This window comes from Arvicanthis niloticus, chromosome 6, assembly GCF_011762505.2.
Source record: "Arvicanthis niloticus isolate mArvNil1 chromosome 6, mArvNil1.pat.X, whole genome shotgun sequence".
Classification (NCBI taxonomy): Eukaryota; Metazoa; Chordata; class Mammalia; order Rodentia; family Muridae; genus Arvicanthis; species Arvicanthis niloticus.
Window position 1 is genome coordinate 73,678,614 of NC_047663.1, and position 26,913 is coordinate 73,705,526.

Consider the following 26,913-nt stretch of genomic DNA (forward strand, 5'->3'; position numbering starts at 1 on the left):
CTGAGCCAAAAGCCCAAGACTTTGGAGGTCATAGGCCTTAAGATGGAACTTGCCATTTTTAATTTAGGCAAATGGTCATGCTTTCCCTTTTCAACAGTGGAGGGCCAGCTGTACTCAACAGAAGAAAGCAGAGGATGTTTACAGGGTGTGTGTGTGTGTGTGTGTGTGTGTGTGTGTGTGTGTGTGTGTGTGTGTCTGGTATATTTAAGTAAATGATTGTATATAGATGTCCATATATGTATGTACATGTGCCCATATATGTGTATGAAGGACAGATGTTGACATCAGTTAGCTCTCTCCATCACTCTCCACATTATTTTTTGAACAGCATCACTCACTGAGCCAAAGGATACCTTTTGGTTACATTGGCTGGCCAATTAATAATAAGAAAATTTTGATTATGTCTACCTACCTCTCTACCCCTTTCCCCCATCCTGCTAACACTGTGCTTACAGACACAGCTAGCATGTCCAGCTTTTACATGGGATTTGGGTATCCAAACTTAGGTCCTCAATGCCTGCACAGCAGGAACTTTACTATCTGAGCCATCTCCCCAGCTCCTGTAAAAGAGATTTTTAAGGATAGTCTGCAGCCTCATCCTATTTGCTACACTTGCTGTCTTTGAGCGTAACTCAACTGCGAACTGCAGATGTGTCCACAGGCTGTGCACATGTGATTCTTTTTAGTGCAGAAGATCTGTTCCTAACAGCTGTGGGAAATACCCACTAGGTTCTAAGCTTTGAATTGGAACAGTTTAAACAAGAATTGGTTGTTCTTAAAAATGGCTCCACTAGTAAGCATGGGCCTCATAGACAAGGTCACGTGTTGAGCCATATGATCAAGTAGGTTTACAAGAAGTGATAGACAGAGAGGCGTTATATATACCCCACAGAGGAAGGAGAAATTGTGTGTCTGAGTGGCATTGTTAGAACTCCAGAAGAAGATGCTGTTTGACTTCAGGGCTGAGAGAAAAGCATCCAGATGGATATTTTGAGAGGAGGGCAACCCAAATACCCGACAACATTACTGTTACTAGAATTTCCAGAGCCCTTCTAATAACTGAGTCAGAGGGAAGCAGTTGCCATTGCACACAGAGCCCTGCTCTCCATCCCTGAACAAAGCTTCAGTTGGGTATCAGGAGTGACATAGCCCTGAAGTGGACTGGTATACACAGCTGAGAAGTTCCTGGGTCTGTGGAAATGCTACCCAATAGAGCCTGTGATCCACAAACACACAGTTATAACAAGCCTCTGGACAGTAGGCTTTGTTTATATAACATCTGGCCTCCAATCACCAGTGCTAAATAATTAAATAAACAGCTCCAGTAAGCAGTGATTTAAGCAGCATGTGTGAGAACTGCCTTCAGGAGGGAGATAAATCCAACCTCCAGCTCCCAGATCTCAAGGCTCAAAAAGAACTGATCTAGCCTGTTGATGAGTTGCCATTTGTGGGAGGTTAAGTTTACTTGAAAGACAGTTTTGATAAAGAAGAAAATGACCATTACTCCTCTAAAGAGAACCTTCCTTTCTCTCCTCTCTTTTCTTTCCTTTTCCTTCAAACCTCTCCTCTCCCGCTCCATATCCACCATCCCCTCCTCTTTCTTCCATCCCTCCTCCCTTCTTTACATCCTCCATCTATTCTCTATGTTCTTCTTCCTCCCTATTTCCCTCTCCCTTATTCATCTCTTACCACTCTTTCTCTCCATTACCTTCGTCCTCTCTCTGCCCCCCAACCCCTGGATCCTCTGGTCTCCTACTCTTCCAATTCCCTCTCTCCTCCTCTCTTTCTCTTCTTGCCTTCCAGTAGTCTTTGTCTTTTGATCTTCCATTCCTAAATTAATGCCTCTTTGGAGCTGGAAGACAGCAATCCTGACTCTTAAAATGAGGTGCAAGAAAAACTAATGCTGGGGACAAAAGGTAAAACAGAATGCCTTCTAATTCCTATTACATGGGATGTGCAATTCTACAAAGGAAATATCTCATGTCTCCCAAGCAATGCAATCCCAAGGATACCAAAACTCCTGTTTGCTTTGGAAATATCTCAAAAGTCCACCGGAAAGCTTGATGTTCCAAGTTCAGGTCATCTTTTTGCATGAGGCATTACTTTCAGAGGTAGAACTAAAGTCAGGCCATCGATTCATTTTGACTCACAATGTTGCTGATTGAGTATATTAGGACAATCCATCTTTGGAGCCCTGAAACCTATGAGAAGAACAGCTTTAAGGGGAAAAAGGGTCCTAGTCCCAAAGAAAAATCTTAAATAATAATCACCAGGCCATTTTGTCTTCAGATTCCTGGTGGCCACAATACCTGCAACTTGTGGTCTTGCCTTCTCCTCCCAATTGGGGAGAGGAGACTGAAAAGCCACTTCACACATAGTCTGCCACCCATAAAAAGGTACTAACTGAAGAGGAGCTTCACCTCAGAAGTCATGTTTTTTCAGCCCCACACATCTGTAGATTCACTGAGGGGCTTCCAGGATACACTCCAAGTCCACCAGCATTTCACTCTAGAGTCATCTTTAAAGATTCCAGCCATGCCCTGGGAATTTTGGCATCTCTAGGTAAAACCAACAAAGGACAAAGCTGTCTGCATCAACTAGCCAGTATTCACTATGAGGGCTTTGGCTAAATCTTTGTTTTGCTGTGTTTTATGTTGGCAACTTGTTTTGGCCCTTGAACTCTATTTCATATTTTGTGGTTCTCTGAAAAGGAAGATAACTTAATTGTGTTTTGTATGCTCTGGTTGCTCTGGTCTCTTTCAGTATAACCCCTGATAAGTCTCACATACCCCGATAAGTCTCTGTTCCAGAGTCCAGAGTGAGTACAGACTACATCCAGGAAACCTGAAGCCAAGTCTGATAATCTTGCCAGGTTCATGGATGCAAAGATTAAGCCTTTGTCTCCTGATGTCATACCTCCATGTGACTAGGTCTAGCATGGGCAAACTGCCCTGACCCTATGTCCATCCTGAGATTGTTTATTAATTTATCATTAGCATATTGTCTCTTCATCTCTGGTCCCCTTCCCTCCAAGCAATATCCTTGTGGAATTGATGAGCAATAAAGATTTCACTTAAGGCTGTAATGGCATCAATTAGATAGCTACATCTCAACTCACCTGGGAATACCTACACTAACTCTTTTACACATTGCTGTGCTTCAAGATTTCCTTGAGTTCTTGGTCGCTGACCTCTACATTTCCTCTTCCTCAGACATGGTTTCTCCTTGACATTCTGAGTGTGACGACTCCAGCCCTCTTCTCCTTCTTAAACAGGCAGATATCCTTTGTGATCCAAGTAGCATTGTGAGAGCTGGGTTCCACTTTCAGATTTTCCCCTTGCTCCCACAGTGACCTTAAGGGAGCCCTAGGCTCACAGTGCTTATTCTTCTCCTGTACAAACAGACAAGATCATCTCCAGGGCTCACAGTGCTTCTAGAGTCTGTATGATCTCTGCTGCTGCTTCAGTCTCTGGCTCATTAAAGAACCTTTCCTACACACTTTTTCATGTTAGGTGGGAAAAGGAGGAGGGCTAAATGCTTGTGAGTAAGTAAATGAGCAAACTGTACAAAGATTATTAATAATTAATAATGTTCAATACATTGCGACCATTTCATTAAAAGAATCCAGATGGCAAAGATAAAGGTGACCACACTAAGGGAGAGGGTGGGCTTTCAGCTCTAAGCCCTATACTTGTGACAAAAATTAAAAAAAAAAAAAGTCATCCCAGATACATAAGAAATTGATCTGGTTCTAGTAGCCAAGCCTCTGCTTAAACTTAAATAATTTCCTAAAACATCCCTCGATTGAGTCCTTAAGAGACCATGACGGATAAAGCCATCAAAACACATACATACAGAGAGGGAGAGTATATACATATATCTATGCAAACATTTGTGCATGAATGCATAAGTGCATATGCACACGCACACACACACATCTCTAAACATTTCTAAACATACACAAAAGCACCAGCTTTCACCAGATCACAAGACCCCCTCCAACACATTCCTATCACAGGTGAAATCGCTGTCTTTTGCTTACCCAACACCATTTTTGCCATTTTGCACAGCTCTTTCCCACTTCTAGATATGAGTTTTTATGAGTGCCAATCACAAAATTACTCCCACACCCTGAAAATATTTCATCTAAACCTTGCATACTTAATGCCTACCTCCCCCTCCCCAAATAGCCAGAATTGACCTTAGATTCCACAGCAAGTCCTTACTGCAGGTTTTCATTCCTATGCCAGTTTTTGTCTGTGACATGTTTTCTTGCCCCCTGCAATGGCTAACCCCTCCCCTCTGCAGGTACATTCTTGTTGGTTGTCTCATATCTATTTATTTTAAACAATGCTGTCTTGAACTTTTCCTAAGAGGAATCAAACAAAAAACAACGTTGGAATCTAACTGGATTCCTTGGGAAGATATTGTCAACTTTACCTGAAATTTTTTCTAGACCAAAAGATAGACTCTGTTTGATCAGAGATAGATTCAAATAAGGATCATCTTGCCCCTGGCTACTCGGATGCTTTCATGTAGACAAGCTTTTGGGAGTCACCTGAAACAAAGGTACTGGAGAAGCCCCAGCTCAGATAGTCTCTTGTCAGGACTTCAGATATATTAACCAGTCTTGCTTTCCTGATGTGCATGAAGACAGAACACTCATATGCATAAACTACATGAATAAAAATATTGGATCTGTGTGAGCCTGGCTCCATCAGGATACAGGTGCAATGGGGCCAGAGCACTTACTTATACACTGGTGTAGACAGTGTGTATTCAAGAACATTATTTAATGCCACAGAATAAACTCGGTGTATTTTTATTAAATTAATTCCTATTAGAAAAGACTTAACAACTTGTAGGGGGATTGCTTATCATATATTATAGCCATTTCTCCTTGGAAATTATCTGTCTACTAAGAAGATATATTTGTCTTCATTTCAGCCCTTAGGTTGGGAGTATAAATAGACATATTTCAACTGAACTTACAAGAGCCCTTTATGATATTTACAACTGACCGAAGATGGTTAGTTTCCACAAGGGACAATGATACTCTGAATGCCGACACTTTTGATCAAAAGCCCCCAAATGTTTGACACTAATTTGAGGCTAGCAGAGAGAAATTTCATTCAAGCATTACTCTTTAAGAATAAGGTGACCTCTAAAAACACATTCCAGGACCTTGTGATTAAAAGCAATTGGCAAGATGAGGTAGTCAAGACAGTAATTTCCATGTCCAGCTTCAGACAACCATTCCACTTAACATTAAAATCAGACACAATCCTGTGGAGCACGTATGTCTATGGAAAGCTTTTGTAGTGACATGTGACAAGGCTAATGTATTCCTCCTCTCTTTCCTTCTCTCTTTCTCTTTTAGGTCCGAAGGCTGTGGAAGCATATGGCAAAAGGTTTGAAGTAAAAACTGTTTCGGGAAAATTGCTCTTTTCTGCGGATGACAGTGAAGTGGTCGTGGGAGCTGAGAGATTGAGAGTCTTAGGTGAGGAATTTTTAAACATGCAATTGGCTGGATGGTACCATCTACATTTTCAAGGGAAAATGACATAGTGCCGTCCATTGAATGCTTGTGACCTCCCCCCCCCCCCCAGTGAAAACGTTAAAATTCTAATCCTCTAGTAGGACAGTGCTTGAAGACTTACATCTTTACCAGAATATTTGTCCCTGAGGTTGGTTGGAGTTTGTATCAGTGATGTGAGGTTCCTTATAAGAAAATGAAGAAGGTGGTTATCTGGTAATTTGTGTTCCCTTTGCCCTCTTCCTCTTTCCCCTCTCCCTGCTCTCCTCCCCTCTCTTCTCTTTTCATTTTCTTTATACTCTCTCTTCTCTCCTCCTCTCTTCCTCTTCTTCCCTGTACCTTCACCTTTCTCTCCTAGCTCCCCCTCTACATCTGTGTCCCTCCACCTTTCCCTCCCTCTTCCCCTCCCCTCTACACTTGTTTCCCTCCACCTTTCCCTCCCTCCTCCCCTCCCCTCTTCATTTATGTCCCTTGCTCTTCCTCTTCCCTTACATATAGAACTTCAAGGACAACTTAGTCTGTATCTAGAAGACAGCCCTCTTCAGAAACCAACCACAATGACACTAGATCTTAAATTTTCAGGTTCCAAAACTGTGGGTGGAGGGGGTGAGTGTAATTTTAAGCCATATAATCTCTAGATGCTATAGTAGCTCAGACACAAGCAAATTGTATATCATTGTGTAAGTGAGGCCACTTTCCTAAGTTCTTTTAAAGCAAGGCAGGTTGACCTGCATGGACTCTGATTTCCCAAAGAGCTTTGCTCACACTGTGAAGGGTTTGGGTTTCAACTGTTATCTTTGGGTTTCAATGTGTGCTCATGTAAGGAAGTATTCATGTAGGACATCCTTTTCTCATAAACCAGCGGGTTGCTTGATGCGGGTAAATCCTCAACCTGGTTGCAAATAAAAAACATAATCCAAGAAGGCTTTTTGAAGTTAGGCTTAAAGATCTAACCACATAGTTAACTGAATTGAAAGCTCTGGTTCATAGGTTTGAGAAGTCAATGTTCAATATACTTACAATCCAGGACTGGTAGCTCACATCTTTGATCCTAGGACTCACAAGGCAGGAGGACTGTTGAGGAAGCTATATAGTGAGCTCTAGTCCCCTCTGGGCTGCAGAGTAAGGCTCTGGATCACAGAATGAAATAAAGTCAGGGAAGCAGTGGGGGAGGAAAGACAGAATGAAAGAAAAGAATTTTCTTTTAACTTTTCATAAAGATTTCTTTTTAGTGTGTGTGGGGGCCAGTGTGGGTATGTGTGGGTGTGTGTTTCCTACATGTATATATGTGAACCATGTGTGTGCCTGGTGTCTTTGGAGGTCAGAAGAGGTCCTCTGATCCCCCAGAACTGGAATTGTACATTTTTGTAAGTTGTCATGTGAGTGTTGGGAACTAAACTTAGGCCTTCTGTAAGAGCCGCAATTGCAATTAATGACTGAGACATCTCTCGATTTCTGGTTTTTAAAAGTAAAGCCGAACAAATTTCTGAGATCCTCCTGCTGAATTAATGAACTTGAGCACACAGTGTCTTCCAAGGTTGCCCAGTGAAAGGGACCAGTGTGGTGGTTTGAATCTTACTACCTTTTAATTGATGATCTAGCTTTTAATTGCTGATGTTGCACACTGAGTTGTCTAGTTGGGGGCAGGTTACTGACATCATTGAGCCATTTTCTTTCTCTTCTCAACAAGAATAAGAATACCCACAACCTGAAATTGTAGTGTTAACAAAGACTATATTCCAAGCACTTCTCTCAGTGTCCTCTGCAAAATGGCACTCTGTCAGTGTGGCATGCCCCAGCTACTGTTGGTACAAACTGTTTTTCCTTCTTTTCTCCTTGAGATTCACTGATGCACAGAAGTTCAAACCTTGAGCTCTAAGATTACTCCACTATTATCTGTAACCCTTATTTTTCCTACGCTAGCTAAGGGACCTTAGGAACAAGGTATTTAACCACTCGGTACCTGTTTATTTGTGAAACAGCTATCACTGAAGCACCTTCTTCCCAGCTTGATGGAAAGGTTGAGGTGGAGTCATCTATATAGAGTGGGTAAGTTGGCTAACATGCTAGGTGCTCAGCCAGGACTAGCCAGTCCTGAGTTACTATACTATTACAAGCTCTTTTTATTCTAAATTAGCATTTGTTCTCTGCACTGCTATTCATTTGCCCATTGCATCTTCTTTCAGCTCCATCTCTTAGGTGCTTGTGCCTTTCATTCTGCCCTTAGTAAGACTGTTAAGTGTGCTTGTCTATTTCTCTTCTCTCCTCTCCTCTCTCATATCCCTTCCTCCTTCCCTTCCTCCCTCCTTCCATTTATATATACTCATTTATAAGTTTCTTCCTAAATAACTTTTATATTTCTATCCCTGGCTTTAGCTTTTTTCTTTATGTGGATATGCCACTAGCCTCTCAAGTATAGTAGGTTTTGTATGACTATCATAAGATAAAACACACACACACTACTACTACACTACTACTAATACTCAACCTTAGTCTTTCTCGGCAGTCAGAAGATATAAGTGACCATCCTTAAGGGGACAAGTCATAGTTTAGCCATGTCCTCCAGGTTGGTTTTGAACTCACAATGTAGCCCATGTTGGCCTCCAGCCTGCAGGGATTTTCTTCACTCGCTATAGTGTTAAGTTTAGAGGTGTAAGATACCACACCTTGGGGCTCAACTTGCTGTTGGCTACATTTTTGTGCATGTCAGAAATATGAAAGAATATGGACACATTTGTCCTTGGAGACTTGAGTGATTTTGCAGGGTGATCCAAGGATAACAGTTTACTTGCACCCACCTCACAGCAGTGTTTACTCTGAGCTCCTCTGTTCTTTCAAGTGGGAGTGAGAACACAGAGCACCTGGGTGCTGAGGCCAAAGACCAGTTCAGCTCCCAATCAGGCAGTTGCCTATAAAGTGATCCAGTTGCCTTTTCTTTGGGGGTCTTTCTGTTCACATCTGTAGAATGGGAACCACACACAGAATAGGTTTTCAAGCAGCCCCTTTTCACTGGCTAAAAAGTAAAACAAAGTTCAAAATTACATAGCCCCAATATGTATAATAGCTGAGAGACCAAGATTGCTTTGGAATGTGGGTAAGAGTTGAAAACAGATCAGACACTGGAGTCTTCTCTGAATAGTTTGATTATTTCCACACGTGTGTCCTCTGTGACTGTAAGCTATGTCAAGTTGACACTAAGAAGGTAAGCAACAGGTTTAAGCCAGATCTTAATAACAAATGTAGTCCCAAGTTACATTTGGGTCTTGGGAAGTTTGAATACCTGAGCACATGGAACTTTTTTTTAAAGCCTCCTGGATAGATAATCTTTTTGTAAAAAAATCTGTGAGCTATTGGCTCTGGTCAGCACCACTTAATGCACATTAGTATATACATACTTTGAAATTGCATTGTCCTGCTTTGGCCTCCTAAAGTACAAGGTAGGGTTGTAGTCATGCATGACCACACCTGGTTTCCTCCATCTCTTACCTTGATCTTTCTCTTTGTGAGTAGACAGCATCTTCTCACCCATCTTGCAAGTGACAGAAATGAACTGAGCCGTGTGTGAGGGGAGCATAGTAGGACATAGAGAGCCAGTTTCCCCGCCTGTTGTTTTATCTACAATGTGCACCCCTTTAAACCATAGTCCTTTATTAACTCCTTTCATTATTCCTATTTTTTTAAGGATTTATTTATTTATTATGTATATGAGTACACTGAAACTGTCTTTAGACACACCAGAAGAGTGTATCAGATCCCATTACAGATGGTTGTGAGCCACCATGTGATTGCTGGGAATTGAACTCAGGACCTCTGGAAGAGCAGTCAATGTTCTTAACCACTGAGCCATCTCTCCAGCCCCATTATTCCTATTTTAGGATGAGGAAAACTGAGGATAGAAAAGGTGTAGGAAAACTTGCCAGAGGAAGTTATAGTCAGGGCCATGCTCAACTTCTCAGCCATAGACACCAACCTCAGGGGTCTCTACCACAAGGGAATAGTCAAAGACCTTGTCCCTCACAAATTATGCTTCTATTTATAGAAATGACAGTCACACTACTTGTAGGTTGGAACAGGGTTGGTGGAGGGGGCCACAAACCTTCAGGCTCTGCTCTTATTCAAGGGTGTATTACCAGCTCTGAAACAGTGGACCAGGAGAGGGATTGGAGGTATTTCATGCTATGATAACCTTGTAGCCACGGATTTCACTCTCCCCAGTACTTCATTTGTACTTTTTGATTTATGTCACAATATTAAAACCTGACTTTGCAAAGGAAATAAAATGATTCACAATAATCCCAAATATCCAGACACGTTGGCTTAATCTTATCCTCCAAAGCTTGTAATGTCATCCTCAAACTCACTGTCCCGTACTCGCCTCGCCTAAAATCTGGGACGTGAGATAGTTTCCAGTTGCTTGTTTTTGTCAGTAGAGATATTTCATCTAAAGAACAGTTGATGGGATCTGCCACTCTCCATCTTTAAGAGTATTTTCTTGTTTCTGCAAAAATTAGAAAGGACACATCCAAACGAATCCAACTACTGTTAACAGTGCTGACGCCCGGGAAATGACCACCCCACAAGTTTCACATCAATCTCTTCAGTGAAAGGAACTCAGCCAGCATACTAGAGAAATGAGCTTCCTGTCAGCTGGGACTTTGCCATATGGTGTGGAATGGAATGTTTAGGCAATTTCATTTTCAGCTTAATGAGAAGTCTGTCAGACAGCACAAGCTCTTGAGAGGTTCGGGTCTAGATGGGTCTTCGTGGGAACACTTGCCATAGCTGGGTTGAAATCTTTGCTCATCCTCTTAGGGGGTGAGTGGCCCTGGGCCAGGTGACTTTTCTCACTAACTTTAGTTTCTACCTGTCTCAACCAAAAGATGGAAAGAGCCAGATGTGGTGGTACTTACTCATAATCCCGACTTTCACTTGGGGAAGCTAAAGCAGGATGATTTCAAGTTCAAGGTTAGCCTGGGCTACATTATGTTATGTTAATAGTAAGTTACAGGTTAACCTGGACTACATAATGTGTGTGGCATGAGGGGGCAGAGAAATCGTATGTAGACAAGAGAGAGATAAATATAATAAGAAAATTAAGTAGAAAGCCAATTTTTGCCTTTTTCTCTTTCTTTTCTGTGGTGCCAAGGCTAGACACTGGGGCATCACACACTCTGTGTAAGCACTCTACCACCTGTTTCTGTGCTTATATAGCTATGGATTTCACTGTGGTTATGGCTTCTTCTTCCAAAGTACCATCTTCCTCCTGCCCTATGATCCCTCACTCTCAGCACTGTTGGGAGCACAGAACACATACGGTGTTGAATGTGTAGCATACAAGTAAGCATTGAGCGTATGGGGAGTTATATTTTTAGTGGTGGCTTCTAGTAGCTCACTCAGGCTTCAGGAGACATAGAAAGACCTGAATGTGAATGTACTGTTCTTATGAGTGCATAAAGGAAATTGGCTATGAACTTACAGGAGTATTCATGTGTGAGTAAGCTGGGACTAATAGACTCCATAAACAATGAGGCCAAGCGAGAACATAGCTTCATCATTTGGGAAGTGCTCCACTGCCCATTTTATCTATGTGCAGGGGTTCTAGCTTGCTTTCTGTTGCAGATATAAACCATTCTTACTGAAAGCCACTTGGGGAGGCAAGGATGATTTAGCTTACACTTCCAGATCAGAATCCATCACAGAGGGAAGTCAGGGCAGGAACTGAAGCAGAAATCATAGGATATGATAAGAAAATTAAGTAAAAAGCCAATTTTTGCTTTTATCTCTTTCTTTTTCTGTGGTGCTGAGGCGAGACTCTGGGGCATCACACACGCTCTGTGCAAGCACTCTACCACCCGTTTCTGTGCTTATACAGCTATGGCTTACTCTTTGTTACATTTCGTATATAGTCCATGACTTCCTGTGCCTTACCAGCTCTGTAGTAGTTGGCCAGGAGAGGGATTAGTGGTATTTTATACTATGATAATCCCATGCATTCGGGTCTCCTTAATAGTTTATTCGTACTTTTTTATTCATGTATTAAAATCTGACTCTGCAAAGGAAATAAAATGATTAATAATAATGTCAAAGATCCAGCCACATTGGCTTAATTATCATACAGAGCTTTGTAAGGGTGTCAACTCTTCCCTAGTTGTTTAGCTAAAGAACAAGACATGGTCCAATGTCATAGTTTCCAGTTACTTCAAAGCAGATATGTCCACAGGCCATTCTGATCTAGACAGTTCCTTATTTGAGGTTTCCTTGTACTGGTTGACTCTAGGCTGTGTCAAGTTGACAATAAAAATTAAGAAGCACAAATAAAACAGATCTCAGTAATAAATGTGTTCCCAAGTTGGATTCTAGTCTTGGAGGGTTTGCTTGACTGAATCCCTCCTATGGTAAGGTTCCTCCTGTTACTCATTATGACAGTAGTATGCACAATGTGGTCATTATAGAAGGAACATAAGCTAAGGTTCCTTTGTTAAAGGTGTAAACTGAAGTATCATTCTATACTGTGGCATTAGAAATTCAGGGATGGGGTTCAACAAGTAGTTTTAAGAGGTTCTCCCACAGATGCTAATACATCCTAAAGATTTCAAAACATCAGCCTAAGTTGACTACCTGGAAGTCCCTTCCCCTTGATGATAACTTTCAGATCTGACAATCTTTAACCACTGAGACCCAGCACAGCAACTACATAAATGCAGTTAGTGGATGTGGAAAGCAGGATTGCCTACTCAGTGCAAAGTGCTGGGGTTACCATTACTTACCATGAATAAATGAATTTGGCCCTCACACCCACCTCACAACAAGCATGAATGTTTGTCCTTGCTCTTTACATATAAGCAAATGGAGACCTGGAAATTGGAAAACCTGCCCAAGCTCCCACGGAGAAGAAATGACCAGATGAGGATCTTGTTTACTACCATCTGTGATCTGAATCACAGGAATCTTCAGCCTCTGCAGTATCTCAGCATCACAAAATGGAAAGAAAACGAGTCCATGGCTTCCCAGCATCTCTCTCTATTTCAGCTCTAGGGACACAAAGCTCTTCTAGTCCGTTGGCTCTCCCCCATATTCTGTTCCCCTACTTCCTTGCTGACCTCTTCTTTTACCTGGTAAGCCTATTAGATTCGCAGTAGCCATCTGTGGGCTTCCTGAAATTCAATCCTTGGTCAATCTTTTCACACTTCAGATGTGAAATCCTACACCTATAAAAGTCCAACTCACCACGGCAACATTTGTTCCATTTCACTTGAAATCTAAACTCCTCCATCCTTATCCCCCACCCCCACTCCCCATCCCCTACCACCAGTCACAACCTGATTGGCTTGTGTCTGGAAACCTGCCTAAGGCTGAGAGGGCATGAAGAAAGGATTGAAAAAAGACACGTGTATAGAAAAGCTGGGGTGAGGTGAACTTACACATTCTAATGAAGTGGCACCTACTACTGTAGCAACCAGGAACCTCAGCGTGTTGAGTATGTACAGCGAAGAGGGAGGCGTTGTCTAGCCTTTGTAGGTCTCTTTAAGCAAGAGTCTCAGGCTGTAAAAATGCAGAGGAGGAGACTGCAATTGCAAGTTTGTATACACACTGGCCAACTATAAACATTAGTACTTGGATCAGACAGAAATTTCACCATTCTGAGCCTGACCTGAGGAAGGTCTTGCTAATTCCCCATGGCTCTGAGGTATTGATCTTTGATGTAACTGTGCCCATGTTAACAGTACAGTCACTCAGATGTCATACACCCTTTCCACATCCACTCAAGTTTCCCCTAGCTCCCCACAAACTCTTCAGTCTTCACTGGCCCTGAAGTGTCCTCTCTCTTCCAGTTCCACAGTCCCAGGAGTAGACTGTTTGGGCTCTTGTGGAGATCTCTGTGTCTCCCTGGCTTCACTTCCTGTAAAATCGAGGCTTCCCCTGCTGAACTCCCTTCCTCTCTTGAGGCAACGGCTGTGGTCTTCCTGGTGAGATTTCTAGTCTCCTAGTCTTCAAGGTCATCCTTCATTCAGATGCCAGGCCTGGTCCTCTCCGGAGCACAGGGGCTTTTCCCATCTCTGGGTTTTCTGGAGCACAAAGTTCTTTCTTCATGGCAGGCATAAAAAAAATTTAGGTTTGTGATGAGATATGCATATGCAAGCCAAGGCCAAATATAGTTTATCTTTCACTATAGAATACATTTATTAAACATTGGGCAGGAATGGCCTGTCTAAAGCAGCCAGAAAGTAGACAACATAAAAGCCCAAGACTTAAGTACATCTTCATGGCAACAGCAAGAACAACATGGCTTTAGTTTTAATTAATGAGCAATTTCCTTCAACAATGAATTGTACATTATAGCATTTACAAACAAAGCATAATTATAAAGTGCTATTTTAATTGTCAATTAGGTCTATTTATACTCTAGGTTAGCTTGTTTAAACATGTCCTCTAGATGCCACTTGATGCTAATTATCTGAGTAACAGTATTATCAATTGAAAGAAAACATTTTTAATTAAATCTGAAGCCATTTGAATTAGCATAAAAATTATAGAAATTTAAATATTAAAATTAAATATGGCTTGAAGTTTAACTTGTTTTAGGACTGCTCAAATATTACTCTTACCCATTTACATTTTTCATGAAACTATTAAAACTTTACAACAAGTAATCATGATGAAAGGACTAGTGTGGTATTGGTAGAGTTCATTCACTCAATGAGTGTGTTCTTATCCTGTGTGTGCGTGTGTGTGCATGTGTGTGTATGTGTGTGTGTTATGTAATATCCCCAATTCTCTGCTGCTGGAGTCATGAAGACAAAGACGTGTGTCATTGTCCTTACTCTCTTAGGGAATTTTCAGTCTAATCTAGAAGATGAGACAGAGATGTAGTTATCTAAGAACACAAAAAGGTAGCCAGATGTCTATGGATTGAATAAGATACCAGTGGACTCCAGCTGGGGAATATAGGAGAGATGTTATAAATCTTAAGTTTTTTAATGGAAACATTCAGAGCAGATCGTATGTATACATCACTGGGGAAGGACATAAGGAGAGAGTTTACATGAGTGAATGATATGGCACAAGTTCATCACTCACAACTCTCCTCATTGTCAGTATTAAAAGCCCAATTCAAAGTGAGAGCCTTTTAGACTAGGTGCTAAGGAGACAGCTTTGTGGGAAAGAGCACTTGAGGACCTGAGTTTGGATTCCCAGTACCAATATAAAAGTCTAAGTATGGCTATCCATGCCTTTAACCCTGAAGAGGCGGAGACAGTAGGGATCACTGAGGTTTGCTAGCTACTTAACTGAGAAGCAATGAGCTTCTGGTTCAGTGAGAAATCCTGTCTCAAAGGAATGAAGTAGAGAGCAATCAAAGGGGCCCTTTACCAGCCTCCACACTGTTGTGCACGTACATACACATGCACACACACAGACACAGAGACAGAAAAACAGAGACAGGCAGACAGAGACAGAAAAACAGAGAAACAAACAGACTATAAAAAACTACTCTCTCACCTGATTGAAAAGCCCCAGGGTAGCTGGCTACAGGCTACACTCAGAAGAAGCTCAGAGAAGGAAACTAAAACATAGCATCTCTTTTTCTCCCTCGGACTGTGTGAGGGATCTTTCCAGTCCTATATTCTGCCTTCAGCTCTGATGGAGAGCAGAGAGAGTGAGTGCCTTCCTAACTGAAATCCCAATGAGAATCTGGTGAAGTTCCTACCCATCCCCACAACTGGTCCCTAAGACTAGGGGCATGAGATATGCTAGGAGAAAACAGCACCTCTACAAGCCAGGGTCAGAGTGGCTGCAAGTGACATGGCCAGGATAGTTCTGCAAAGGAAATGGTATCTTGTCATCAGGAGAAGCAATGGGTGCTAGACAACAACAAAAACAAAAACAAAAAACAGCAAACATTTGTTACAATAATTGAGGGTCCAATTAAGGTAAATTGTAATCACTGTGTGTGGACAGAATGTCTCAAATATTCCTTTATCAAAGAAATCTTCTCTGACCCCTTTAAAAAAATACTATAAATGTTTACATTAGCAAGCTACTCCCTGACTTAAAATGATATGTTATTAGAATGAAGTTTAAGTATGGTCTATAGGTGTTTTAGGGCTACAGTGGCAGAATTAATGTTAGCAGAGACCATCCCATGTATAGGACCTCCAATATTTTCTGTCTGGCCATTGAATGAAAAGGTTGCTGTTTCCCTGTCTGTGCCTTTGGGCTGTTTTTATTCCTTTTTCATCCATTTCTACATAGATATTAGATAGATGTAGATAGATGTAGATAGATAGATAGATAGATAGATAGATAGATAGATAGATAGATGATAGATAGAAGATAGATAGATAGATAGAAGATAGATAGATGATAGATAGATAGATAGATAGATAGATAGATAGATAGATAGATAGATGATAGATAGATGATAGATAGATAGATGATAGATAGATAGAAGATAGATAGATGATAGATAGATAGATAGATAGATAGATAGATAGATAGATAGATAGATTGTTTTTCTCCTGTCCCATATCATTAACATCTGAACCTAATGTCAGCTGGATGTTTTGTTAACCAGAGTCTAGAATAGCCCCATGCACCCAGTCAGAATTCCACAATGGTTTCATGAGTAGGTCACAAGATCTTGCATATAAGAATGCCCTACAGTTAATGTGAGATTAACATGAAGAGGAGGGACAGCATGTCCCCAGGTTAAACAACAGTTATTGTAATAACTTCCCTGAGAGTTGGTAAGGGCTAAACTGGAGAGAGAAAAAAAAAAAAAAAGAGAGGACACATGGGGGAAAAAACATCTTGGAACAAAAGGAAGTTATTCAATAAGCAAATGTTCTGGGGGCCAGGAGAGAAGGGAGTTGTAAATGCATCTAGTCCTGTGAGCCCTCTGAGTCATACAGCTTCAGTGCTGTCAACAGGAGTTTAGAGATCAGAGATGGAAAATGGTCCAGCTTCACATATCCCAAGGCTATGTTTAAACTCTACCTTGGAGAAGACCACTGTCCAGAGGGAAAGGCCTTACACAAAGCCAGTGAGAGATGCCCACTGAGCAAAGGGGACAGAGGGAAGTTTACATGGCTTGAACAGATGGACAAGGAGAAGTTGGCCTGGAAGCAGGTTTCTAGCAGTGACACAGAGATGCCCTTCAAATGTAGCCTTCCCAGGCGGTCCCCAGCCTCCTGAACATTTCTCTGAAGGAGCCTGTAAGGCTAGTTTTCTAAGGCCTCTCCTTCTGCATCTTCAAGGGTCTGAGGCCTATACTATGGTTTTGGATTTAGAATATGTAATCTACTCTGCCTTCTTCCATTGCAGTACAGTGGGACTCATAATCTTTAACATACAGTTCCTGCAATACAACCAACCCAATGTCACTGACCACATCACTCAGTGTACACTGCCTCTTCTTTAACAACCCATCTCCCACTGCTCCTCCTTTACCTCCATTTCTTCTCTTCCTAAAGCACTTACATCAGTGAATGATAAGGAAGCCTTAGAACAGTGGTTCCCAACCTTTCTAATGCTGCAGCTGTTTAATACAGATCCCCATATTGACGTGACCTCTACCACGAAATTATTTTTGTTGCTACTTCATCACTGATGTAGTAAGGTAAATATTTTGGGTGATATAGGTTTACCAATGTGGTCATGGCTCACAGGTTGAGAACTGCTACATTAGTAATGAAGCATTTTGCTGCACAATGGACTCTGGTTTCTCACATAAGCTTTAAAGAAGTACGCAATTCAGACATTTCATCCTTGGGACATGAGAGCCTACCAACCAACGAGTAGCATTCAGATAACAAAACAAAGGAGCCTGAAAACTGTCCGGAACCTTCCTCCTACTCCCTGCTATCATTAGCAGAGATGTGCTGCCGGGGAATGAGCTGTTTAAACAGAATTGTTGCTTGTCTGGTGCCTCCGTGCTACCTCATTTCCAAAGTTGGTTTATTATTTACAGGGATACAGGAATAATGTATGGGATCATAAAAACACATTTGCCATAAATAATGCAACAGGAAAGGCAAACATGGAAGAGTTTCAGATGAAGAGCCCCGACCTAATAAACCAGAGATGGTTAATGAGAAAAAAAACTACAATTCGACAATAGAGAAATAATAATGGGGTTTCATTATAAATGCTGCCGGGAGAATAACTCTCCAAAGGAAGTATTTTAAAGAGCTCATCTAGAAGTCTAGGCTATAGCCCTGCTCAGTTCATGCATACAGATGCCCCGGTGTACAGGCCTCCCATGTTGCAGGGTCTTAGCTGTTCCTCCCCCCAACGCTTGAGTTAATTCCAGATGCAAAAAGAAAAGGAGCTTGCTGAGCCCGTCATATTTTTCCCTTTGGCAACAGAGAGATGTGATTTAATAGGAGAGTGATGGATTCATGGTTCCCTGTAAATGTTCCCAGCTGTCCCAGCAGTCTTGTTGCCTTAGCAGACCTTCCCAGAGCTCAGTCATTTTCTCCTCTGTGGAGCCTGGAGGGGGGTGGGGACATTAGTCTGGTTTCTAGTTTGATTAAAGAGTTTGATGAGGTTCACTAGTGGCTGCTTTGAGAACAACCAATCATAGCACTCACTGACGGTGGGGGGTTACTTGGGGCTTGGGTTTGGTTTTTTTTTTGTCTGAATTGTTATTTAGAAGTGACAAGATTTGGATTTTCTATGAAACTACAGTGAGCGTGCTTGCAAGCATCTGTTGGGTGGTTTTGCTGTCTACTGGCCTATGCTCTCTTTTCTTGCCTGTTATGCTTTTAAGAACATTCAAATGAGGAGGGAAACTTCTTCCAGGTTGTTCTTCAGGTCAGAAAGAATCACATGTGGTTCAAGCATCAATCACACTGACCATTGTGTAGCGTGCTCATGTCACCAAAGGTCACCTGTGTAGCATTTGGTTACTCTTCTTTTCCAGCAGAGCCAAACAAAATGTTAGGCTTCTACAGGGACTCTAGGGATTTAATGAGATGACAGTGCAGGTAGAGATCTCAGAGCACAAAGAGGGAAAGAAATTATTTTTCTTTATTGGAAGGTGTGGTGGTTTGAATATGCTTGGCCCATGGGAAGTGACACTATTAGGTGTGGGCTTGTTGGAATAGATGTCACCTTTTGGAGGAAGTGTGTCACTGTGTAGGCTGGCTTTGAGGTCTCCTAGTCCTCAAGCTCTGCCCAATGTGGAAGAGAGCCTCCTCCTAGTTGCCTTTGGATTAAGACATCAAACTCTCAGCAGCTTTTTCAGTACTATGTCTGCCTGCATGCTGCCATGCTTCCTGCCATGATTAGGGATTAAACCTCTGAAACTGAAAGCCAACCCTAATTAAATGTGTCCTTTACAAGAGTGGTCTTGGTCATGGTGTTGTCTCTTCACTGCAGTGGAACTCTGACTAAACCAGAAGTGCTTAAAATTTATTTGCTTATTTGACTGGGAGAAAGAATATGGAAAATATTCTCTTCAGCTCCTTCTGCCTTGCTGTACTCAACCAGCATTACACTTCTGCCTCATCCTCGGTTCTTACCTTTACTCCATCCATACCCCCACTTTCTCTAGGAATAGTGAGGAAGGTGGCAAGGATGGAAATGGTGAGGAGGAGAAAAAATATCCAGACTATCTCAGGGCTGGAAGTCGAGGTAAATCCTTGGATTTTCCCCTTGAGGACACCATATGGGAGGGTAGTATGCTTATATGTGTCCAATAAGTGGGCAACAATTTCTCTAGAATCCATTTATAACCCTAATTGCACAAGCTCAGATAAGATTCTAAGACTCTGAAAGCTTCAGAGTCCCCATTTTTATGGGGGAGATAAGAGCCTTTACATAATGCACATAAAGAACTTAGCACAGTGCAGAGTCCTGTTTATGTCCTAAATATTAATGAGACTTGTTACTGTCCCCTTGGCAAATTGCTATCCCGTTACTACTTAACAGCTGTCACTGTCAGTATTTAGATGTGAAATGTCTGCTACAGAATCATGTGTTTGAACACTGGGTTCCTATCAGCTTGCTTTGTTTTGAGAAGTTATGCAACCATTATGAGGTAGAACCTAAGTAGAACAAAAGTGGGTCACAGAGGTCAGCCCTTCAAGCTGTCTCCTAGCCCTGGTTCCAATTCTTTCTCTGCTCCCTAGTCTCCTTTTCCTGATACATCAGCCATGAGCTGTCCCATGGCCATGTCTTCTTTTCCATGGTAGACTGGATCTCTTCAAAGTGTGAGCCCAAGTTGAGCCTTTTCCCTTTATGTAGCTTTTGTCAGGTATTTGGTCATGGTCTTAAAAGAAGCATAACTAACATGATCACCACACTGAGTTCAGTTGCAGAAAAGAAAAGATGAAAAGTAACGTTTTGCTTTAAATGATATCAAATAGGTAACAGGTGACATAGGTGTGCAAAGCACAGACTCAGCCGAATGGTGATCAGCACTGAAATTTTCTTAGAGCTTAAACAAATGTATAAGATGGAGAGCTACAGACACAGTTCAGTGGTTCGAAGTACACAGCGTTTGCAGAGGACCCAAGTTCAGCTCCGAGCACCCACATCAGGTAACTCACAACTGCCTGCAACTCCAGCTGTAGGGGTTCACTGATATTCATACCCCCTCCCACACACATATACACATAATTTAATATAAAACAAATCTTTAAAAATCTGTATAAGAAGAAACTTGGTTCCTGTCTGTGCAGTATAAATTAAGTGATAAATTCTGGTGTTGGTCAGGAGGCCAACTCTGGAGCACCAATCAGGAGCTTCCTAAAAGAGAACTGACAGAAAGTATAAGGAGTGGGAGCCGGGTTTGTCTGACCAGAAACCACAGAAGGAGCGACAACCCCTGAGCAACAGGATCAGGAGAGACCGAGCATGGTGCTTTTTCTAACAGGAGCAACTGGGATTCTTCTTAGGGGAAGATAATGATCAGTATATAGCAAACAGGAATTGCTAACTTCCCCCAAAGTCCGAGTTAGGGAGATGGCTCAGAGATGTGCTGTGCCTCCTGGGGACATTCCTTCTTGGCTGTGTTCTATGCAGCTGTGACTGGAATGGTAATGAGGAGCCTTGGTGTTGGCTTGATTCCATAAGCCAAAGGAAAAATACTTGCCACTGGGGGCTTTACTGATGATGCAATAACACTTTTAGGGTTTGAGGATCAAGAAGTGAGTGACTAGGAAGCCCCTTGTCATCATTTAATCTGCAGTGCTGGCAGTTCTCTAGTCAAAAGATTCAGCTCTCATTCAGCACATGTTAATTGATGACTTAATTATTGGCCAACTGCTGTGCTGACCAAAGGCACGCCCTGGATCCCTGCCTTTCTGGAAGGCACAGCCAAGCCTGAAGGACAGATATTTCAAAACTTAGATCACAAAAGTAAGTGTGTTATCACAGTGACAACTTACAAGACACCTTGGAAACATAAAAGTAAGAAATTAATTTCTTTCTTCAAATGAAGAAAATCTTCCTAGAGGGATAGGTGTTGTCGATTCTAAAATTGGAGGGATGACATAGAGTCAGTCCAAGGGTTAGACTAGCACAGACCATACAAAATTCTGCTAAATCTAAACCTTTGAGGAAAGGTTTAGAAGTGCCACACAAAGGATAGACACCAAGAAGCAGGGTTCCTGGATGGAAGTCATGAGTCATGATTTGTAATAGTGAACAGGCTAAAGTGCTGGCTCAATAACTTGTGCTATAAAATTTCTCCCAGTGTGTCCCCTCTGCTCTAACAGCAGCTCTGAGTTAAAGCCCAGTCTCACACCCATTATGTATGAGGAAACCAAGAGATCCTCTTAGTCCCAGACGTAAGGTGGCAAGTTAAATCACAAACGTGAGATGAAAATCCAAGTAATCAGATTCTAGCATGTTCATTTCCATAACAATTGTATTGAGCTGTAATTTCATATACCATACAATTTGCCCATTTAAACTGTAGATGTAGAAGTTAGTGTGTTTTGTTTTGTTTTGTTTTGTTTTGTTTTTAGCAAGTAGATTCTTTACTTTTCACTTAGAGGGAGAAATAAAACAGAGTTGGAAATTCCACCCTCACAACAAAGACAAATTAGCAGACTAGAAGAATAACAACTGTATTCCTTACACATTTACATAACATGGAAGCTTTTAGGAATGAATACTGTTGATGGGGAACTATGGAGTTCTGTGCTTGCATTTGTTGGTGAATGGACAGCCATGGAAAAGAAGGACTGGACAAAATAAGGAGGTCCTAGTGAGGCCTAGGGGTGTATGTGCATGTGTATACACATATGTGTACCATGTCAACTTGTTCTTTCTATCTATCTATCTATCTATCTATCTATCTATCTATCTATCTGATTTATTTATTGTTTGTTTGTTTGTTTTACATGAGTGGCAACTCCTCAAGCTGCCATGGCAGAGACTTGACTTCACTGACTGAGCCATCTCTGAAAACCCATGCAAAACCTGCTTGTCCAGATTCTTTTGAGCCTCTGTGTGTCATCATTCTTTTTCTCTGAGTGTAGGATGGGACATGTGACACATGAGAGGACAGAGAGTGACCATTCTCAGTTTTATGATTTCTTTACAGGGAGAAGGCTAAGAAAAGGTCAAAGTGATGTTCCTGCTTCTGCTGACTTTACAAATATCGTAGTGCTGTATTTTGGGGGCCCAGCAACCATGTACACATTTCTATATTATGTATTTTATTCATTTGTTTAATACATGAAGTATATGTATGTATTATGTGCATATACATTATGCATGTTAAATATGCATGTGTATTATAGTTGAACATGTAGGTATGCTTATATATGCATGAGTCTCTTAGAAAACCATAGTATCATAGTGAATGCTTTCATGTGTTAAATTGTTTAAGATAAATCCAAACAATTTTTTAAAAATGGGAGAGCTAGAGAGATGTTTAACTCATTAAAGGCTAGGCTCACAACTAAACCAAAAATCAACAGAAATAAACAAACAAAACACCTCCAAACTGGAAATGGCAGGAACCCATGTGTGTTTTATGGAACACTCTGAGTAAGATCAGCCAGTGATGGGTGGAACAGATGTGCCAATCAAGGAAACAAACTCATTCTTACCATTCCTGCTTGGTGGCTGAATTTTAAAAGAACATTCCTAAAAGAAAGTGATACAGCCTGCTCCCTAGGGCTTTAGAGCCTAGGTTGTCATTTTTACATTTCCAACTAAAGGGAACAGGCTGATCATCTGGGAAATGGCAGGGCAGAAAGACCAGTTTGGAAAGAGCTTGCACATAATCAGTGAGTACTGTGTGCAGAACATTGTTCTTCCCGTTAGATCGCCTGATATCAGCTGACGGGAGGTCAGAGCACATTTAAAACACTTGTATTGTATCCTGAGCTTGTGGAAGAGATTACATTTAACCAAACAAAGGGGAATGCCAATATGAAATCAATATGTAGGGCGCCTATGAGCTATGAAGGAAGGTAATGTGCTTTTCTTCACTGGCTATTAAATGTGTCTCAGCTCCCAGCAAAAATGACTTTCATTCTTGAATTCCTATCTGTCTAGCTGACTGGTTATTGGGGAGTATTCAGACTCTACTGGTTCAGTCATATGTTTCGTAAGGGTGTCCTTGTATGAGAGCCTGAACAAGCTCCTCTGGCCTGAGAGTCACCACCTCCCAGCCAGCTCTTGGTGAGACTCTAAAATTGTATTTCTCCTCATATATTGTGTCCAAATTTTTCTGTTGGGGTAAAGAAAGGAAGTCATGTCTTAGCTTTAAAGGCCAGTTGTTACCTGGCATTGGGAACCCAGGTGGACACAGGAGACCTGAGAGATGGATCAGAGAGACTTGTGTGCAAGCGGCTCTGGAAATTAGAGCCATGGAAATGTCAGGAAGGGCAACTCTGCAAAGTGGAGAATCATGTTTGCTCCTAAAAGACTTCCCTTGGTTCCCAAGTTAGATGAAGGCAGAAGCATCTGATCCCAAGCAAACATGACACCAGGAAACACTGTTTCTCTTGTGAAGGAGCCCCATAATTGACAAGCAGCTTGAGAATATGGTCCTTGACTAGGCCAGTTGGCAGTGGGTTCTCCTCTAAGTGAAAATTTTATTCTGTCACCTGAATCAAGGGCTAGAAAACAATAATGGCACAGGAGTAAGAAATATTTTCATGAATTCTGCAACTTAACTGAGACAGAATCTGTACTTTCTATTGGTGATTTATACTGCACATCATTCATCTCCATTCTAATTAAAGGAGTTTCTTGCATTCCTTTAAAAGTAAATGCAGAAAATGACATAAATCTGAGCCTTTCAAAGTTACATGATCTGCTAAATTTTGCCCATGGATCCCTGTACTCTACTCTCCCTAAGTGAGAATACACCCCAATCCTAATGTAACTGCTCAGGGCTGCCTATATAGGTTATCACTATTATAAGCCAAAAATACCATGAGGATATTACAAGAGCAAAACACAATTCTAAACTTGAACATATGTTAACATTATGTCATGTTTAATGTTATAGACCAGATGGCATCCAATTCTAATGTGAGAAAACTCACTGAAAACAGGGGTCAGGGAAGGTGAAGGGTATTCCAACACCCTGAGACCAAACAATGGTTCTCAACAAAAGTATAAAGAGTAAGCAGCCAACACGTTTGTCCAAAAGAGGTAGACTTGACAGAATCGAGAGGCATACAATTTAGCTTGGAGAGTACCACTAGCAACTAGTAGGTACAGAATAACTCTAACAGCAAAGAATCAACAGATTTCCAAGACTTCCCTGTTGAGTGAGCTATAGAAGGAGCCCTAGGTTAGAGGGAAAATACTCAGACTATTGATGAAGTCCTGCTGTAACTGGAGTTGGGTATCCCTCGCTCTGTACCCTTTACTTCCTCAGAGACTCATATGTCCTCTGAGCACTCTGATTAAAAAGAAGATCCTTGCACTCTTTGCTGTGCCTAGTACCATAGCATACACGCCACATATGAACAATTAAAATCAACCACTAGTAAGTATAAACCTGCTTTCTCTTTTCCCCAGGACTCAGTTTCATACTACTAGCAGAAGGAAGAACTGCAGATGAAAGTTCTTTCCAGTAAAGAGTCAAAAGGACTTAAGAATTGCAGGTTGACTCTCTGCTAATATCTTATACTACTTTTGTCTGTGATACAAGGAAGGTAGAAGCCTGGGCAGGACAGGTCTACTTGTAGTTGATAGAAATGGGAAGATCCACTCCCTTTCAAGACAGCATAAATGATACCTGTTACATTCCATTATCAGTTATGTAATATTATAGTTGCAATACACTTTGAGGCAGATTTGCAGCAATACAATCATCTGCTTAGCACTTAATGTATATTTCCTGTTGAGTTATACATGTAACATTCATTCTATAGCACAAGGCTTATTTCTGCTCTATCTCTCAGACCTTTCCGTGAAAGTGAAAGATGTAGGTACAAACATCTCCTTTTATTGTGGTAAATGGTAAGCTAGGCCTGTCGTTCAAGGACCTTTATAGTGGCAAGAAGTGGAGATCTAGTTTAATGTGGTATGTTTGTCTAGAATGCAGAGGCCCAGAGATCCAACATGATAAAAATAAGGTAAGATGAAATCATAATAAAAATGGTGGAAGCCATGTCATGTTCTATGTAAGAAACAAGCCTAAGCTTCCCATGGTAGCACAGATGCAAGCTCACAGCTTCATCTGTTTAAGATGCTGAGCTGTGCTGAAATTAGTACCATTTCCTCATCTCCCCCTAAGGCTGATTTGGCCCAATCCTCAAATGAGTCCTCAAGTTATGATCAATTGCCCTGTGGGAGAGTGATTTCAGTGGGGTCCCTGGGTCTCTAAAACTCCTTTGCACTGATGGATTAAGGGGACTGTCAACTCCATCTGTTTAGTGAGATTCTCTTTGAGCTGTTCCCATTTATCATGAAAATCATAGAGGGTCTTTTTTGCATTGCCTGAGTAACAGGGTTCAGGAAAAAAAATAAATGAGCCCATACCAATTGATTTGTTTTTATCCAGTGTCCCAAGAATTGGGCCTTAGGATGGAATTTTAGAGAACTTTTCAAAAGGATACATAGAAAATTGAACATAGCTAGGTGGAAGTTTTGATTTTTCACCTTTAATTAATCATGTTTATCTTAGTCTTCTGACTTTTAAGAAACCTGTATATGAAAGCAACACATTTTAAAGATAAAGAGCCCATAAGGGATCCAGGAGAATTCTCTGGGTGGTACCATCTGTCACTAGTAGCTGTATTTTGCTTACAGTTTTCTTCTTGTTTGATAAACCTGAGCCATAGGTTAGGCAGTAAGTGAAGTTGACATTGTATGTGCAGGGTACAAGCACAGGACAAAGAGGAGGGTTCGAGTCTCATATATATATTGAATATGATCAATTATCATAAACTGTATTAATCATTGATGCTTTATGCACTTTAAAAAACACAGAAAATCATCTAAGAGACCTGGGCTCTAATAACCCACTACTCTATGTTGAGGTATATAACTCCTTAGTAAAGTCTACAAACAATACTTGGACTATATGAAAACTATGGATAACCTATCACTTACAAAGATAAATTAACAAAAGTGCAGAATAACTTGGGTCTCTTACCACGATATGGAGTCTGAAGTGCATTAATCTGTTGATAACTTCTTATCGGATATAGGTGCTTTATAATATATAGGGATTCTAATAGTTATTATCAACCAAAACATAGATTGGGATTTGATTTCAAATCAAGAAATTGGAGAGAAATAATTGTAACTGGGCATCCTTGATTGTGAAAAGCTTCATCACAGTGGAGCAAGCACATGGCATCCATGTGATAGGTGTATCTCATCTTTCTTCTCCTACCATTGTGTTCATCAAATCACAAAAGCTGTGAAATCTTAAAACATCTTTAAGTTGTCTACTCAGTGAGAGAGCTGCAGGTAGATATCATCTCTGCCTCAGTGGGGAGGAGGAAGAGTAATGTTCCTCTGAATCACAAGAGAGGTTCAAGTGCATGTCCTAGGAGAGGAGGTTTGCTGTCCTCAGTCAGGTTTTAATATAGAGGACACACCAACTAGAGGGGGAATTCTTAGTTGACAATGTTTCTGAGTCTCTCAGATGTGATGAGAACACCAGTCCTGAATTCCTAGGTAGTCACCATAGAAACAAAGTTAGACATTTCTTGTAAAGACCAGTCCCCAGTATATTCAACCAACACAACTATTTCATCATTATAAGAAAGATAAGTTAAAGTGGTGAAGGTAATGCCAGACAAATCAACAAGCTTGTATATATTGACAATCATTCTTCTTATGTAAATCTTGTGTGTTTCCTATAAGCAAACAGTTCAGTGAAACCCTGAGACCCTCATACGAAATAGTATTTAAACAAATTCTAACTGCCCGATAGCATATTAACA

At 41.2% G+C, this 26,913-nt stretch overlaps 1 protein-coding gene across 2 annotated transcripts in view; it reads left to right on the top strand.

The window, feature by feature from the left end:
• The window catches only part of Sgcd (sarcoglycan delta), a 539,196-nt gene that overhangs the window by 392,367 nt on the left and 119,916 nt on the right, over positions 1-26,913 (top strand). For both annotated transcript variants that reach the window (XM_076936992.1, XM_034505672.2), the window contains exon 5: positions 5,381-5,500. In XM_076936992.1, the coding sequence (XP_076793107.1) occupies positions 5,381-5,500 (120 nt within the window). The remainder of the gene's footprint in view (positions 1-5,380; positions 5,501-26,913) is intronic.